General features: G+C 38.0%; 1 protein-coding gene across 1 annotated transcript in view; it reads left to right on the plus strand.

Annotated features, from left to right (window-relative positions):
- TGM4 (transglutaminase 4) overlaps positions 1 to 15,251 on the plus strand; it is a 103,651-nt gene that overhangs the window by 69,809 nt on the left and 18,591 nt on the right. Inside the window, exon 10 of the mRNA XM_058182072.1 lies at positions 13,578 to 13,829. Coding sequence (XP_058038055.1) covers positions 13,578 to 13,829 — 252 coding nt within the window. The remainder of the gene's footprint in view (positions 1 to 13,577; positions 13,830 to 15,251) is intronic.

Consider the following 15,251-nt stretch of genomic DNA (forward strand, 5'->3'; position numbering starts at 1 on the left):
TGCCCACCAAGAATTAACACGATAAATTCTTTCAATATTAGTCTCAAAATCTTCTGGCTCCACACCCTTTATCTGAGCAAAGGCTTGCGTAAAATCTCCTTTAAATTTTCCTTCCTATTTTGTTTCAACCCCCTCACCCTTATAGCATATTCCATTAATCTATATTGTAATATTACTCTTTCTTCATCTGCCCTATCTACCTTTGCCTGTATATCTTCCATCTTATTATCTAAGTTCCAATTATTTTGATTTTTTTGAGTTTCTTCTATTTTCCTTTGCAACTCTAAATTAGCTTTATTAATTTCTGCAAAATCATCCTCCATCTGAATACAAGAGCTCAATATTTGCGCAATTGCATCCTTTACCATTTTCATTTCCCTCTTCTGCTCTTCCACCACTTCCTTAAAATCCAACATCTCTTTCTCTATTTCATCAAATTTTTGATCTATTTCTAAAAAATGACTCTCCAAAAACTCCTGTAAAAATTTCTTAATTCCTTTTTAATTTCTTATTTTAATTTTTGAATCTGAGCTGAAGAAATTTCAAAGTTTTTAATGACTTTTGGCACTATTTGCTTAAAAGCCATTATATATATATATATATATATATATAGCTTGATAATGGACCAAGAAGAAGAAGAAAAAAATTTCAAAAAGAAAAATTCAAAAAACTTTTCTTCTAAATCACTATAATCCCAAAAAAGAAGAAAAAATATAAATCATAAGATTCTCGTTTCTTCCATTTAATCATTCCTATATATCTTCTATTTCGACGCTAGCTGTTAGTAAGCATTTCTTTAACTTTCGTTTTCAATATACACATTCCACAAAACCGCCATTTGCTTTCTTCTCTCCTATCTTCGCAGCAAATATATCCTCAGGGGCTTGCAGTCTTCTTACAAAGAAATGTTAAAACTCCAGTTTCTCCTCCGTCCACGTTACAGTCCATCATAAATCAACTCCAGCCGTGGAAATTGGATGCTTCGTTTGTCCGCCATAAAGGCAGAAGCCTCACCCAGCCAGGAGCTTATCAGGCTATGGAAGGAGATCTCCCCCGTAAGCCTTTGAAGCTTATCAGGGTATCTCAACTTCGAACCTGAATGCTCATCTTTCCTTCTTTGCCCGAAGGAAAGAATTCCAGGCTGTCGGACCCAGATTTACGATGTCCTGACAGCTCTTACTGACTAGGGAGTTAGCAGCTAAATCATAGCTGCTCTCCACGAAGCGGAGCCATACCAGAAGCCCCATACCATATCTATCCTAAGCCACGATTGATGTGGACTAGACTAGAATGTGTATTGGTTTTTTTCTCCCCTCCATGTATCTTATTTTATTTATTTATTTATTTAATTCGATTTTTATACCGCCCTTCTCCCGAAGGACTCAGGGCGGTGTACAGCCAAAAGTAAAAAACAAACAATACAATATACAATTTAAAATACAAATTAAAAAACTTATTGAAGGCATAATTCATGTATCATCTCATGAAATGTGTCTGGTAATGTCTTTTTCTTAGTTTTGTTTTTCTTGTTGATTTGATAATCTTTTTTCACATCCATAATCTCATTAAAGTCACCAATTAGGCAAATGTTTTCATATTCTAATTCTTTTACTTTGTTTTGTATCTTTCTATAAAATTCATTTTGATTATTTTTTGGTGCATAAACTGTTTTTGTTCTGTTTTTATTTCAATTATTAAGATCCTCCCCTCCTCATCCGTATATATTTGTTTTGTTTTTAATTGTTTTTTGATGTATACAGCTATTTGTTTTTTTTTTGTTCTGCTAATGATGTATACAATTCACCTAATCTCGGGTATTCTAGTAGTTTCTATGGTGTTTCTTAATATGTACTTCCTGCAAATTTATAATGTCCATATCTAATTTTGTAACTTTGTGAGTGTTTGCATTCTTTTGGCTGGTGAATTTAGACTGTTTATGTTTATTGAAATCATTTTTATTTCTTCCTCCATATTCATTCTTATTTGTTCATTGTTCTTAATCTTCTTGTGTTTCTTGTTTCTATTTGAACTTTTCCACTTGCCCCCCCCCCGATTGTTCCTTTTCCAGTTTTCTTTTTTCTTCTTGCTCCCCTTCATTTTCTTCCAGATGGTATTCTTCCTGACTTTTGCTCTCCACTTCCTCCCTACTCTTTTTTTCTTCCTCTAAGGCAAAGTGGTACTCAAAAAACTACTGGGCCTTGTCTAAATCATCTATCTTAAATTTTTTCTCCTGCCAGGAGATAAGATACCTTCAGGTATTAGCAGTGGTGAGATTCTGCCGGTTCTAGATGGTTCAGCCAAACCGTTTGTTAAATTGCCGGTTTGCCCCACCCCTTGCCCCTCCCCTCCCCACCATTACTTACCGGTGTCTGTCCATGGCCACGTGGCGCTTGGATCCGGTGTGCAGCGAGGCCACCGACCGAAGCAGGCCTCTATCCAAGCATCTCTCTAGCCAGTGATTAAAGCGCCTCCTTGGCCATGTGGCCAGTGAGGCATTTTAATCGCTGGCTAGAGAGACACTTGGATGCAGGCAGGCTTCGGCCGGCAGCCACGTGGCCCTCGGATTGGGGGGGGAGGGGTGGATAGGTAGGGGGGGCAGCTGCCCATTCCCCCAATCTATGCAGCTCTGCCCTCCCGATCGGAGCGCCAGGCGGCTGCTGGCCGAAGCCTGCCTGCATCCAAGCAGTCTTGGAGGTGCTTCAATGGGCTGGTCAGGATGCTTGATGCAGGCAGCAGCCGCCTGGCGCCTGATCAGGAGGGCAGACCTGCATAGACCGGGGGGGGGGGCAACTGCCCACCCTCCCGAGCTATGCAGCTCTGCCCTCCCAATCCGAGCGCCAGGCAGCTGCTGGCCGAAGCCTGCCTGCATCCAAGTGTCTCTCTAGCCAGCCCATTGAAGCACCTCGCTGGATAGTTTTATTCAGCCAACACTTGACTCCCTACAGTTATTTTTTTACCTTCTGCCCAAAATCCAGCTCCCTGCAAAAGATTGAATGTTTTAGCCTTGTTCTCACTGGCTCTGTCACTTAATACAATGGCTGTACTAATAAACTAGCATCTAAAGTTGCAACAAAGGGGCTGCAAGACAGAAGGCCTGACAAGAGACCTTGCAGACATTGGATCCTGGTTTATTAATATAGCCCCTGGATACAGAAATGAAACCAGCCTCTGGGATATATATCCTAAATAAATGGACACCTTGTTGAGCTTTATCCAAAATATCACTGGGCATCATATTGATAATATCTATCTATCTATCTATCTATCTATCTATCTATCTATCTATCTATCTATCTATCTATCCATCCATCCATCCATCCATCCATCCATCCATCCATCTTTCTATTTTTCTATCATATTGAGCTGAATAAAATTGCTCATAGTGCCATCCTTTCTGTGTCAAAGTTGACACAGCTCATTCTCAAAACGCCTATAGTGCACTCCTAATTTTGAGTTCATTTGCTCAACTGTTTTAAGTATGCATCAAAAATATACTGCTCTTTTCCAATTCCCATTCATACCATGGCTAAATGAAAAGAAAAAAACCTTGAAGACAATCTTTTCCCCCAAAACAAAGAATAGAATTACCATATTGCCAGCAAATGTAAGATGGGACATGCAACCTCTCGCCCTCCAATTTTAAAGAGAATTTTTTTCAGGAGCAGCATAGATTTCTTTTGGTTATAATGCAGCCATAACTCTGAGATATGTTTTTATACCCAAGAGCTAATGGCTAATTTACCAATTACTGTAAAGACAACAAAGCACAAATCAGTATGATAACTCTATCCCAATTGTGGAAGAACTGAGATGACTCTCTGGGCAGGTGTAATTGACAATTACTGTGATGCATTTTAAATAAAAAATCGTACATAACTGCTTGATTGGGAAAACAGTGTCATTTTATGAGACTCCACAACAGGATTCATATACAGGAAATTTTCAGGCAAGAAATGTTAGAATACCAGGGCAGGGCCAGCCTACCCTACCCCATTTGGAGAAAGAGTGATGGAGAGAAAGAGAGGGGCAGAAAATGATGAAGGAGAGAAAAAGAGATGAAGGATAGAAGGGGGAGAAAGATGAAGGAGAGAAAGGGGGGAGAAAGATGGAGAGAAAGAGAAGGAGGGAGAAGGAGAGATTAAGGAGAGAAAGATTGAGAGAAAGAGGGGGGGAGAAAGATGAAGGAGAGAAAGGGGGCGAGAAAGAAGGAGAGAAAGAGGGAGAGAGAATGGATTTGTTCTGGTAATTGGTTTAACAAACATGGCACTGAAAAAGTGATTTATGACCGTTTTTCACACTTACGAACATTGCAGCAAACTGTCATTAGGGCAAAGAAGCTATGTTACATGACCACCTGGCCACGCCCACCCGGTCACATGAAGCACCGCAGTTGTGACATGAGTGACATGACTATTAAAAATGATGCAACAGGCATAAATAATGACTGGTCATAAGTGTGAGAACCTGTCAGAAATCACTTTTTTCAGTCCTCTGGGTAGTTCCTATGTGCATAGGGACTACCGAGAGGGCTGAAAAAAGTGGTTTCTGATAGGTTCTGACACCTTTGAACAGACATCGTATTTATGACCATCTTCACATTTATGCCTGTTGCAGCATTCTTAACTGTGTCATTCATTTCACAACTGCTTCTCTTCACTACGGTTACAAGATACGGTGCAAAATGTAAAATGTGAGGACAGTCATAAGTGCGAGGACTGGTCAAAAGTGCAAGGACAGGTCAAAAATAACTTTTTCAGCCCTCTGAGTAGTCCCTTGCACATAAGGACTACCCAGAGGGCTGAAAAAAGTGATTTCTGACAGGTTCTCGCACTTTTGACCAGTCCTCACACTTATGACTGGTCATCATTTATGCCTGTTTGCAGCATTTTATGCATAGGGACTACTCAGAGGGCTGAAAAAGTTATTTTTGACCTGTCCTCACACTTTTGACCGGTCCTCTACACCTACGACTGTCCTCACATTTTACATTTTGCGCCCTATCTTGTAACTGTGGTGAAGAGAAGCAGTTGTGAAATGAGTGACATGGTTACTAAAAATGCTGCAATGGGTATTAAGGATGGTCATAAGTGCGAGGACCGGTCAAAAGTGTGAGGACTGGTCAAAAGTGCGAGGACTGGTCAGAAATGATTTTTTTTAGCCCTCTGAGTAGTTTCTATGCCCATAGCCATGGCCACCCGGTCACATGACTAGCTAGCCACGCCCACCTGGTCACATGACCAGCCATCCACGCCCCAAAATAAGCCATGCCCACAGAACTGGTTGTTAAAAAATTGAATCCCACCAGTGGGTATTAGCCATCGGAACATGATCTTCTTCTCTGGTCTCTACTCATCTTCAGATTTGTTTAATGTTGTAAGTATAACATGCCAATATACTATATGTCTGGTGGAGTTTACAATTTATAGTTTTTTCTCTTGCTGTGGGAATTGTGGCTAATATATCTAGAAGAAGTTGAGAAACACAGCTCTAAGCTGACATTTCAATGAAAAACATTCCAAAACTTTATACCTCCTTCCCATTTGTTTGACAAATGTGAGCATGCCATGGTTGAGCATCTTGTTGTGCCCTTGCATTCAGGGTTATGAAGCTCCCATTGGATGGCATTGGTGTTTGACCTAGAAAAATATAAATTCATTTAGACTAACATTAATACATCCGAATGGTAGGGCAGCAACTTTTGTGTTCTATCTGCAGCTTTGACAGATTCTATTACTGAAATAGAATTGTACCAATAATGCCATCAGAGCAGCACTATGGAACAGATGTCTAAGATCTTAGCCAAGAAAATGAATTGGGAGATTTCTAAAAATGGAAAGCCTGACTTAACACATTTCAAAGTACAGGTAATCCCCAGATTAGGAATGTTCCCTTAGTTATGTGATAAACACCCCCTAATGTTTACGAACAAGTCCCAAAACTATGAATCTTGCAGCACCATGGCAGTTGTTTGCCCTTACGAACAACCACAGAGGCTCTGCAACATTTGCCCCGCATGGTCTTAAGCAGGTGATATGTTCCATCACTAGGCCCCCATGGCCTTCCTCACCCTGAAATACCTCATGTGCACTTAATGAACCACACATTTGATTAGCAAATGTGTGGGCGAAAGGGAGAGTGTTCATGTTCAAGGTATGAGATTCACTCCCATGAATCCTTGGGTTACAACTGGAATGGGCAGGCTCCATTACATCTGTAACTCGAGGACTAATGGTAAATCAATGCAGAAATCACCAATTAAACAGAGCATTGGGATAAATCATCTAAGAGAGAATAAGAACTCCATATAGCCATTGAACAACCTACTACAGGTAGTTCTACAACAGCTCATTTAGTGACTGTTCAAAGTTACAATGGCACTGAAAAATATTACTTATGACCATTTTTTACACTTATGTCTGTTGCAACATCTCCGTAGTCACATGATCAAAATTCAGATGTTTGGCAACTGACTCATTGCCACATAACTTGAGTGACTATATTTAATTTTTATTGCAGAGAGATAAGATAGATTGTCTTTGTTAGCTCCAATTGGCCATAGAAGAGCATCTGCAGTTTGATGTAGTCTTGTGCAAATTGTCCTTTAATAAAATACTACCTTTAGAGCTTTTATGAGCTATGGTATATATTTGTTTATTTTATTTATTCAATTTCTATAGCCACCCGACTCAATTAAAGAGAATAGCAACATTATATTGAAAGAAAAGGATGGGTTGAGAAAACATTGTTTTATAGCTTAAACCCAATGAATTCAGCTACTGATTGGATAGGAAAACAATTTTGGAGGCTCATGGGTAGCTAAAAGAAGATGGGATACTAATGTAAACTACAAGACAGAGCTTCTCCCATAAATTCCTCTTCCCCATCCTTTTTCTTAACATAGGAGCAGGGAAGTTCACCCATGCCCTTGAGAAATTGCTGAGATGCAGCTCTCAGGAGTCTTTTATTTATTTATTTATTTATTTATTTATTTATTTATTTGTCACAACAGTATATATAAGCATAAGCATGAAATAACTATACGATATATAAGCATATATATAAGCATAAGTATGTAATAACTGTACAAAATTGGATACAATCAAAGGGAACAAAGTGGTTTTGGGGTGAGATACCAACTGTATGCTGATGATACCCAGCTGTACTTTTCCACCCCGAGACACCCCAGCGAAGCTGTCGAAGTGCTGTCCCAGTGTTTGGAAGCTGTACAGGTCTGGATGGGGAGGAACAGGCTCAAACTTAATCCCCCCAAGACGGAGTGGCTGTGGATGCCGGCACCTCGGTACAGCCAGCTGCAGATGCAGCTGTCTATCAGGGGCGAGTTGTTGGCCCCGATGGAGAAGGTACGCAACTTGGGCGTGCTCCTGGATGGTCGGTTGTCCTTTGAAGATCATTTGGCGACCGTCTCCAGGAGAGCTTTTTATCAGGTTCGCCTGATCCGCCAGTTGCGTCCCTTCCTGGACCGGGATGCCATATGCACAGTCACTCATGCTCTCGTTACCTCTCGTCTGGACTACTGCAATGCTCTCTACATGGGGCTCCCCTTGAAGAGCACCCGGAGACTTCAGCTAGTCCAGAATGCGGCTGCGCGGGTTATTGAGGGAGCGGTTCGGAGCTCCCACGTAACACCTATCCTGCGCAGACTGCACTGGCTACCTGTTGTTTTCCGGGTGCGCTTCAAGGTATTGGTTACCACCTTTAAAGTGCTCCATGGCTTAGGACCGGGCTACTTACGGGACCGCCTACTGCCGGCCTCTATCTCCCAGCATCCGGTGCGTTCCCACAGAGAGGGACTCCTCAGGGTGCCGTCAGCCAAACAATGTCGACTGGCGGCCCCCAGGGGGAAGGCCTTCTCTGTGGGGGCTCCTACTCTGTGGAACGAGCTTCCCCTTGGGCTTCGACAACTACCTGACCTTTGGACCTTTCGCCACGAACTTAAATCCTATTTATTTCATAAGGCTGGACTGGCCTGATTCTTAAATTTTTAAATTTTAATTGTGGGTTTTAAACTGTTGTAATTTGTATGGGGTGTAGTGTTATTTTAAATTTCGGGCATATTTGAATCAGTTTTTTAAGGGTTGTTTTAATTATGGTGTATATTTCTGTTTTGTATTTTACTTGCTTGTTCACCGCCCTGAGTCCTTCGGGAGAAGGGCGGTATACAAATTAAAACATTATTATTATTATTATTATTATTATTATTATTATTATTATTATTATTATTATTATTATTATTATTATTATTATTATTAACATTAAGACAGGAACGGTAGGAAAGGATTTTGAATATAGAAAGTTATGATTTACTATATGGATGGCATGCATATTTATTGTATGATAAAAAACTGGATAGAGCCTTTAAGAACCATGTGTTAAGAATTGCTCTTCTGCGTGTGTGGAAGAAATACTATTACAAGCTGAATTATATAATTCCTATTTGGGCAAACCCCAGGCATGCAATAGAGAATATAAATATAGAACAGAAGCAGGAAATGATTACTTATAAAGAACTTTTATATTTTGAGAGAGGTAATTTACAATTAAAATCCTTGCAACAATTAAAAGAAGAAGGGAGAAACTATACTTGGTTCCAATATGGGCAATTACGAGCTAGGTGGAAAGAAGATCAGAAAATTGGTATTATGCAGAATGAAAAAAACTTGGTAAAACAAATTATAAATTAAACTCAGGTGCATATAAAGAGATTGTATAATGTGTTGATAGAAATAGACTCTGAAAGGGATTTAATAAAGGATAGTATGATAAAATGGGCACAAAATATTCAAGAACCAATATTTTTGGAAACTTGGGAAAAAAATTGGGTTAGAAATGTTAAATTTACGCAAGCACAGAACTTGAGGGAAAAATTTTATAAAATGTTTTATAGGTGGCACTTAGACCCTAAGAAATTATCATGTATGTATCCAGATATGCAAGCGAAATGTTGGTGATGATGCTACATATTTTCATATTTGGTGGACTTGTAAGAGGATTAAGGCTTTTTGAATAAGGATCTGGTGGATTATACAAAATGTTTTGAAAAAGAAGATAAAGTTCCTACCACAATTTTTCTTATTGGGAATTATTATGGACTGTACAGTAATTGAGACTAAGTTGATTTTAAATTTAATAACAGCGGCAAGACTACTGATAGGACAATACTGGAAGAAAAAGAGTTACCTACAATAGAAGAATGGATATTGAAAGTTGCTAATTTGGCTGAGATGGCTAAAATCTCAGCCTTTTTGAAAGACACTACACAAGAAAAATATCTAACTGAATGGAAAAAATGGATTGAATACACGCAAAATAGAAATCAGATTTAAGAGATATCAGATTGCTTTTGAATGATTAGGATGTATTTATCTTTGATTTGTATGGGGGAAGTTAGGATTTGAGAAGAAGGAGAAACTATACTTGGTTCCAATATGGGCAATTACGAGCTAGGTGGAAAGAAGATCAGAAAATTGGTATCATGCAGAATGAAGAAAACTTGGTAAAACAAATTATAAATCAAACTCAGGTGCATATAAAGAGATTGTATAATGTGTTGATAGAAATAGACTCTGAAAGGATTTAATAAAGGATAGTATGATAAAATGGGCACAAAATATTCAAGAACCAATATTTTTGGAAACTTGGGAAAAAATTGGGTTAGAAATGTTAAATTTACAAGCACAGAACTTGAGGGAAAAATTTTATAAAATGTTTTATAGGTGGCACTTAGACCCTAAGAAATTATCATGTATGTATCCAGATATGCAAGCGAAATGTTGGTGATGATGCTACATATTTTCATATTTGGTGGACTTGTAAGAGGATTAAGGCTTTTTGTATAAGGATCTGGTGGATTATACAAAATGTTTTGAAAAAGAAGATAAAGTTCCTACCACAATTTTTCTTATTGGGAATTATTATGGACTGTACAGTAATTGAGACTAAGTTGATTTTAAATTTAATAACAGCGGCAAGACTACTGATAGGACAATACTGGAAGAAAAAGAGTTACCTACAATAGAAGAATGGATATTGAAAGTTGCTAATTTGGCTGAGATGGCTAAAATCTCAGCCTTTTGAACACTACACAAGAAATATATCTAACTGAATGGAAAAAATGGATTGAATACACGCAAAATAGAAATCAGATTTAAGAGATATCAGATTGCTTTTGAATGATTAGGATGTATTTATCTTTGATTTGTATGGGGGAAGTTAGGATTTGAGAAGAAGGGGAGGATTATAATTTGTGTTAGGGAAAATTTAGCGAATGATTGTTTTTTCTTTTGAACTATACCTTGTGCTTGTTCTGGGAAGTCGGGGTGGGTGGGAGGGAGGATGGTGGTTTTGGAGGGAGGGGGGAGGTGATGGAGTGGGGGGGGAAAAGGGGGGTGAAATTTTTTGTAAAAACTTTTTCAATTAAAAAAAGTTATTATTTCCTTTCCTTTGTATATTATTGATTCTTCTCTCATTTTTTAAATAAATTTCATCCTTTTTTTTTTTTTTTTGGTGAACCTAACATGTACTTGTTTTGGCAATCTGTGCCCACATGCATAATTTGTGTGTACTCTGTACAGCTCATCAATGTCTCTCCATATATCTTCCTTATCTCCTTGTGTCGCTTCTGTTAGGATTTCTGCCATTATTTCCCCAAAATCGTCTTCTTTGTTTTCTGTGATATTTTGAAATCTAACATAAAATGATGCTTTTTCTATTTCCAGAAACACAATTGATTCTTCTAGTTCTCCACTAATTAGTACCTGTTTTTGTTCCATTGTCTCTATTTTCTTATCCGTTTGTTCCATTTTTAATTCCACTGTTTGGATCCTTTGTTCATTTCTGGAAATGTTCTGTTAATTTTTTTTCTATTTTATAATCCATTTTTTAAATATTTTCCTTCATTTCTCCCATATTTGATTTAAGATCCTCATGATTCTTTTTTGTCTCCTTGTGATTGTTTGCAATGGCTTCTTGTGTTTTAGTCATTGCCTCCTGTATCATCAGCAACATAGATTGGATGCTTTGTATGTTGGACATAGAACCTGATTTATCTGTTGCAAGCATACTTTCTATTGATCTCTGCTGTGCTGGTGAGGAGCTGTGGGGTTTGGAGCTGTTTTCTTACTTATTTTGGTTATTGTTGTTGTACCTGTGCTTGTCATTTTTCCTATCTGAAGTAAGTTCTTCCAAATTATCATCCAATAATTCAGTTCTATGAATTTCAAATGTATTAATTATGAAAATTGTCAGTTCTCTTTCCTTACATAACTTTTAAATTTAATCTATACAGTATCAATATTCTTATTTTCTAAAAGCTATATTCTATGTACTTCTATGTACTTATTTGCGGCTATATATGGTTTACTTATCTATATGGTTATACAAGAAGCTATAAATTTATACACTTATTATTCAATATAGTATCTACATATATATCTAGTTATAAAAATATATGGAAATAAATATAAATATAAACTACACAGAATTAATTTTCAAATAATCAATAATCAAATATTTATCAATATTTAATAACAGTTACTAATAATTCATTTTCTACTATCACTAATCATGTGTATTTCAATAATTCTTCAATGATTCAATAATTGTTCAGTTGTACAAAACTCTATAAACTCATTAAACCCTTTTATGTCTCCATTAAATCTGCCATGTCTCAGATTTCCATTCTAGTCTCTCGGTCTTTAACTCTTCCGTAAATGGCACAGTACTATGGAAAATACCCTTAATAAAATAGATGTATTTAATTTATAGTCACTTTACTCAATTCTCAGAATGTATCCAGCCAGAGTTTCCTTTCCTCTTTTCCTCTGGTCTTGCCTTTTGCGCAGTCATTGCTTGTCAAAATATTCCTTCCACTCCTCATTCTCCTAGTCGCCACATTTATTTGGCCTCAAGCTTTGGAGTCTCGATATCTCCGCTTCACCATTTTTCAATATAATTGTACCTCCTTTTGGGGTTTTTCTCTCGAACCGATTGCAATTCTGTTGTTTTCTCAATCTGTTGTTTTCTGTTGTTTTCTCAATAATTGCTACCAACCTGCCTTCCATTGAGGACCTGTATACTGCACGAATCAAGAAGAAGGCTGTGAAAATATTTACAGATCCCTCACATCCAGGACATAAACTGTTTCAATGCCTACCCTCAAAACAACACTACAGAGCACTGCACACCAGAACAACTAGACACAAGAACAGTTTTTCCCCGAAGGCCATCACTCTGCTAAACAAATAATTCCCTCAACAATGTCAAACTATTTACTAAATCTGCACTACTATTAATCTTCTCATCGTTCCCATCACCAATCTCTTTCCACTTGTGACTGTATGACTGTAACTTTGTTGCTGGCAATCCTTATGATTTATATTGATATATTGACCATCAATTGTGTTGTAAATGTTGTACCTTGATGAACGTATCTTTTCTTTTATGTACACTGAGAGCATATGCACCAAGACAAATTCCTTGTGTGTCCAATCACACTTGGCCAATAAAAATTCTATTCTATTCTATTCTATTCTATTCTATTCTATTCTATTCTATTCTATTCTATTCTATTCTATTCTATTCTATCTTCACTTCCTACTCCTCGGCTGTCAGTGCTTCGGGCAAGCCAAAATGGGTGGTTTTTTCCCCCGCTGGAATTAAGAAGGTTTCTCCTGAACCTTCAGGGGAACTGCTTTTTTCCCCAAGATCCTCAAAGATTCCTCTTTTTCTATCAATCTCTCCAGAATTGATTGTGCTTATTTTAGACTTCCTGGTTGGGAAAATTTGAGCTTCAGGAACGCAGCCCCATTCCCCCCCTCCACTCACACTGATGTCACCACCCCTAGTATACATCTATATTCTACATTACCATTTTGGTTTTTGCGCTGTTGATGTTAAAAGAGACAGGAACAATAGGCTAAACTCAGGTGGGTCTAGCATCTAGCATGTTCAGAAAGGTTTTGGAATTTTTTTTCTTGGTCTTCTTTTAACTTTTGTGCTATGTAGTTTCTATAGATAGAATAGCATTCCTGAAATACCTACCAGGCTGGAAATTGCAATCATAGGTACCAGAATGAAATATAAATGTGGATTAATTATCCATTAGTTCTTTTTTCAGATTAGAAACCAAATTCAAGAATGTAATGTAACAGATGGATGAGAGACAGGAATATTATTCCTAGATCTCAGTAAAGCAATTCATAAAACTGAATTGGTTCAAGAGAATACTTTATGGTGCCATCATGTTTCTGATAACAATTGCCAAAAGACAAACCATTTACATCTATGTTATGTGAAAACATGTTTTTCTGCAATGCAAATTTAGTATACTACTTGTCATTATCAGGCGTTGTTTGATAATTGTTTGTTGCAATATTTTCATAAATGCAATAAAATTCCTGGTTACAAAGATATGCAAATAGAAATGGAAGACTTTAGAAAACTGTAGGTTACTTAATGCTGCCTATTGTATGCTTACATTGAAATTTGGGATGGACACAGAAATGCCATCTGTTGGGTTTAGTAATAGGAAAGTAATTATTCTCCAATCTTCTCTATAGGAATTTACCAGTGTGGCCCAAGCCCAGTCAAAGCCATCAAAAATGGTGAAGTCTACCTTCCCTATGACTCTAAGTTTGTGTTTGCAGCAGTGAATGCAGACAAGATTTTTTGGCGTGTAAAGAATGAGAAGAGCACAAAAGACTGTGTCAAGCTGTGGGAAGAAATTAAGGCAATAGGAAAGAACATCAGCACTAAAGCTGTTGGGAAGAACATCCGTGAAGACATCACTAGCCAATACAAATTTCTGGAAGGTAATCAACTGATGCATTTGATCTTTTTTTATCAACAAGAAAATTTATTTTTTCACCTAGTTTATTAATGGTACCCACTTCAGATTTTGTTCAAAAAGTTTTTATTAGTCAAAAAAGGTTTATACAAATACATATCAGGTATGGTAAATTTTCATTTTTCTTATCTAAAATAAGAATTTTACTCAAATTTTTTAACACATACAACAGCCATAAGGCAAGCAGGTGACACGAAGTAGCAAAGTTTGCAAATTTTAAATACGTAATAAAGAAGAGTCAAGAATAAACAGAATATCGTACAAAAGAGAATAAGGAAAACCAACACAATCCCAAATATCTTTATCACTTCCTAGTTTTGGATCTCAGAACTCTGGGTTCAGCCTGACCCAACTCCAGGGCGACATCAGCGGCAGCCGCTTCAGCCCCATGATCTATAACCTCCCCTTCTTCAATTCCTGGGTCATCTGATTCCAGGAAGGCTTTGTGTTCCTCCACATAGGCCGTAGCCTCCGCAATTGTACTGATTTTTTTCGTAATGCCCTCCCGGAAAATCATCAATCCCTCTGGCATCAGCCATCTGAAGCCCACTCCCTTCTGGTACAATTTGCTTGACAAAAAATAATATTTCTTTCTTTTTTCACGTACCTGTCTGGGAATCTGCCTCAGAATGGCTATCTCCCTGCCCCTGTAAATCAGTGCCCCACTCCTATGTTTTCTAAGAATTTCATCTCTCGTCTCTCTTCTCACAAATTTGACATGAACCTCTCTGGGAACTGCATGCGTGCGTGCATATTGCGAATTAACTCTATAAACTCGATCCACATCCCAATTCATGAAATCAACACTTCTCCCAAGAAATTCTCCCAACAATTTAGTCACAACATCTCTCAAGTCTTCTTGGTCCACTTCTTCCAAATTTTGAAACCTAAGGAAATAAGACATTTTATCCATCTGTGGTCAAGCACAGCATTGCCTGTCGTCTCCTCTCTTTTCTGCACTGCCGCATTTCACCCTCAGACCTTCCACTTTCTGCTTGTTTTCTGCTGAGACTTGTTGAGTATCCTTTAAATCCTTTTGGATAGTCACAATTTCTTCTCTTATTTCCGTTTGGCCTCTTTGCAAATCATCCAGTTTCTTGTCCATATTGGATAACTTTTCCAGAATTCTCTCCATCTCTCCAGCAGTTGGTCTCTGACCTTTTGCCATTTGAAAAAAAAAAGAATCAAAATCCTCAGGCAAGCACAGTATCCTTGTAATTTCCTCCGGATCCACCAGGGGGCACTCACAGGAGCAACGAGTCCAGAGTACAGTTAGTCAACCAGGAAGCGAAGGAAGTGATGTCATCAAAATTCTCATAGTGAAGGCGGAAGCTGGGCGCCACCACTGTTCCCCAGAAGGAGGGCCTCAAACCTTCCCTCCTAAATT

This window comes from Ahaetulla prasina, chromosome 4 (genome assembly GCF_028640845.1).
Source record: "Ahaetulla prasina isolate Xishuangbanna chromosome 4, ASM2864084v1, whole genome shotgun sequence".
Classification (NCBI taxonomy): Eukaryota; Metazoa; Chordata; class Lepidosauria; order Squamata; family Colubridae; genus Ahaetulla; species Ahaetulla prasina.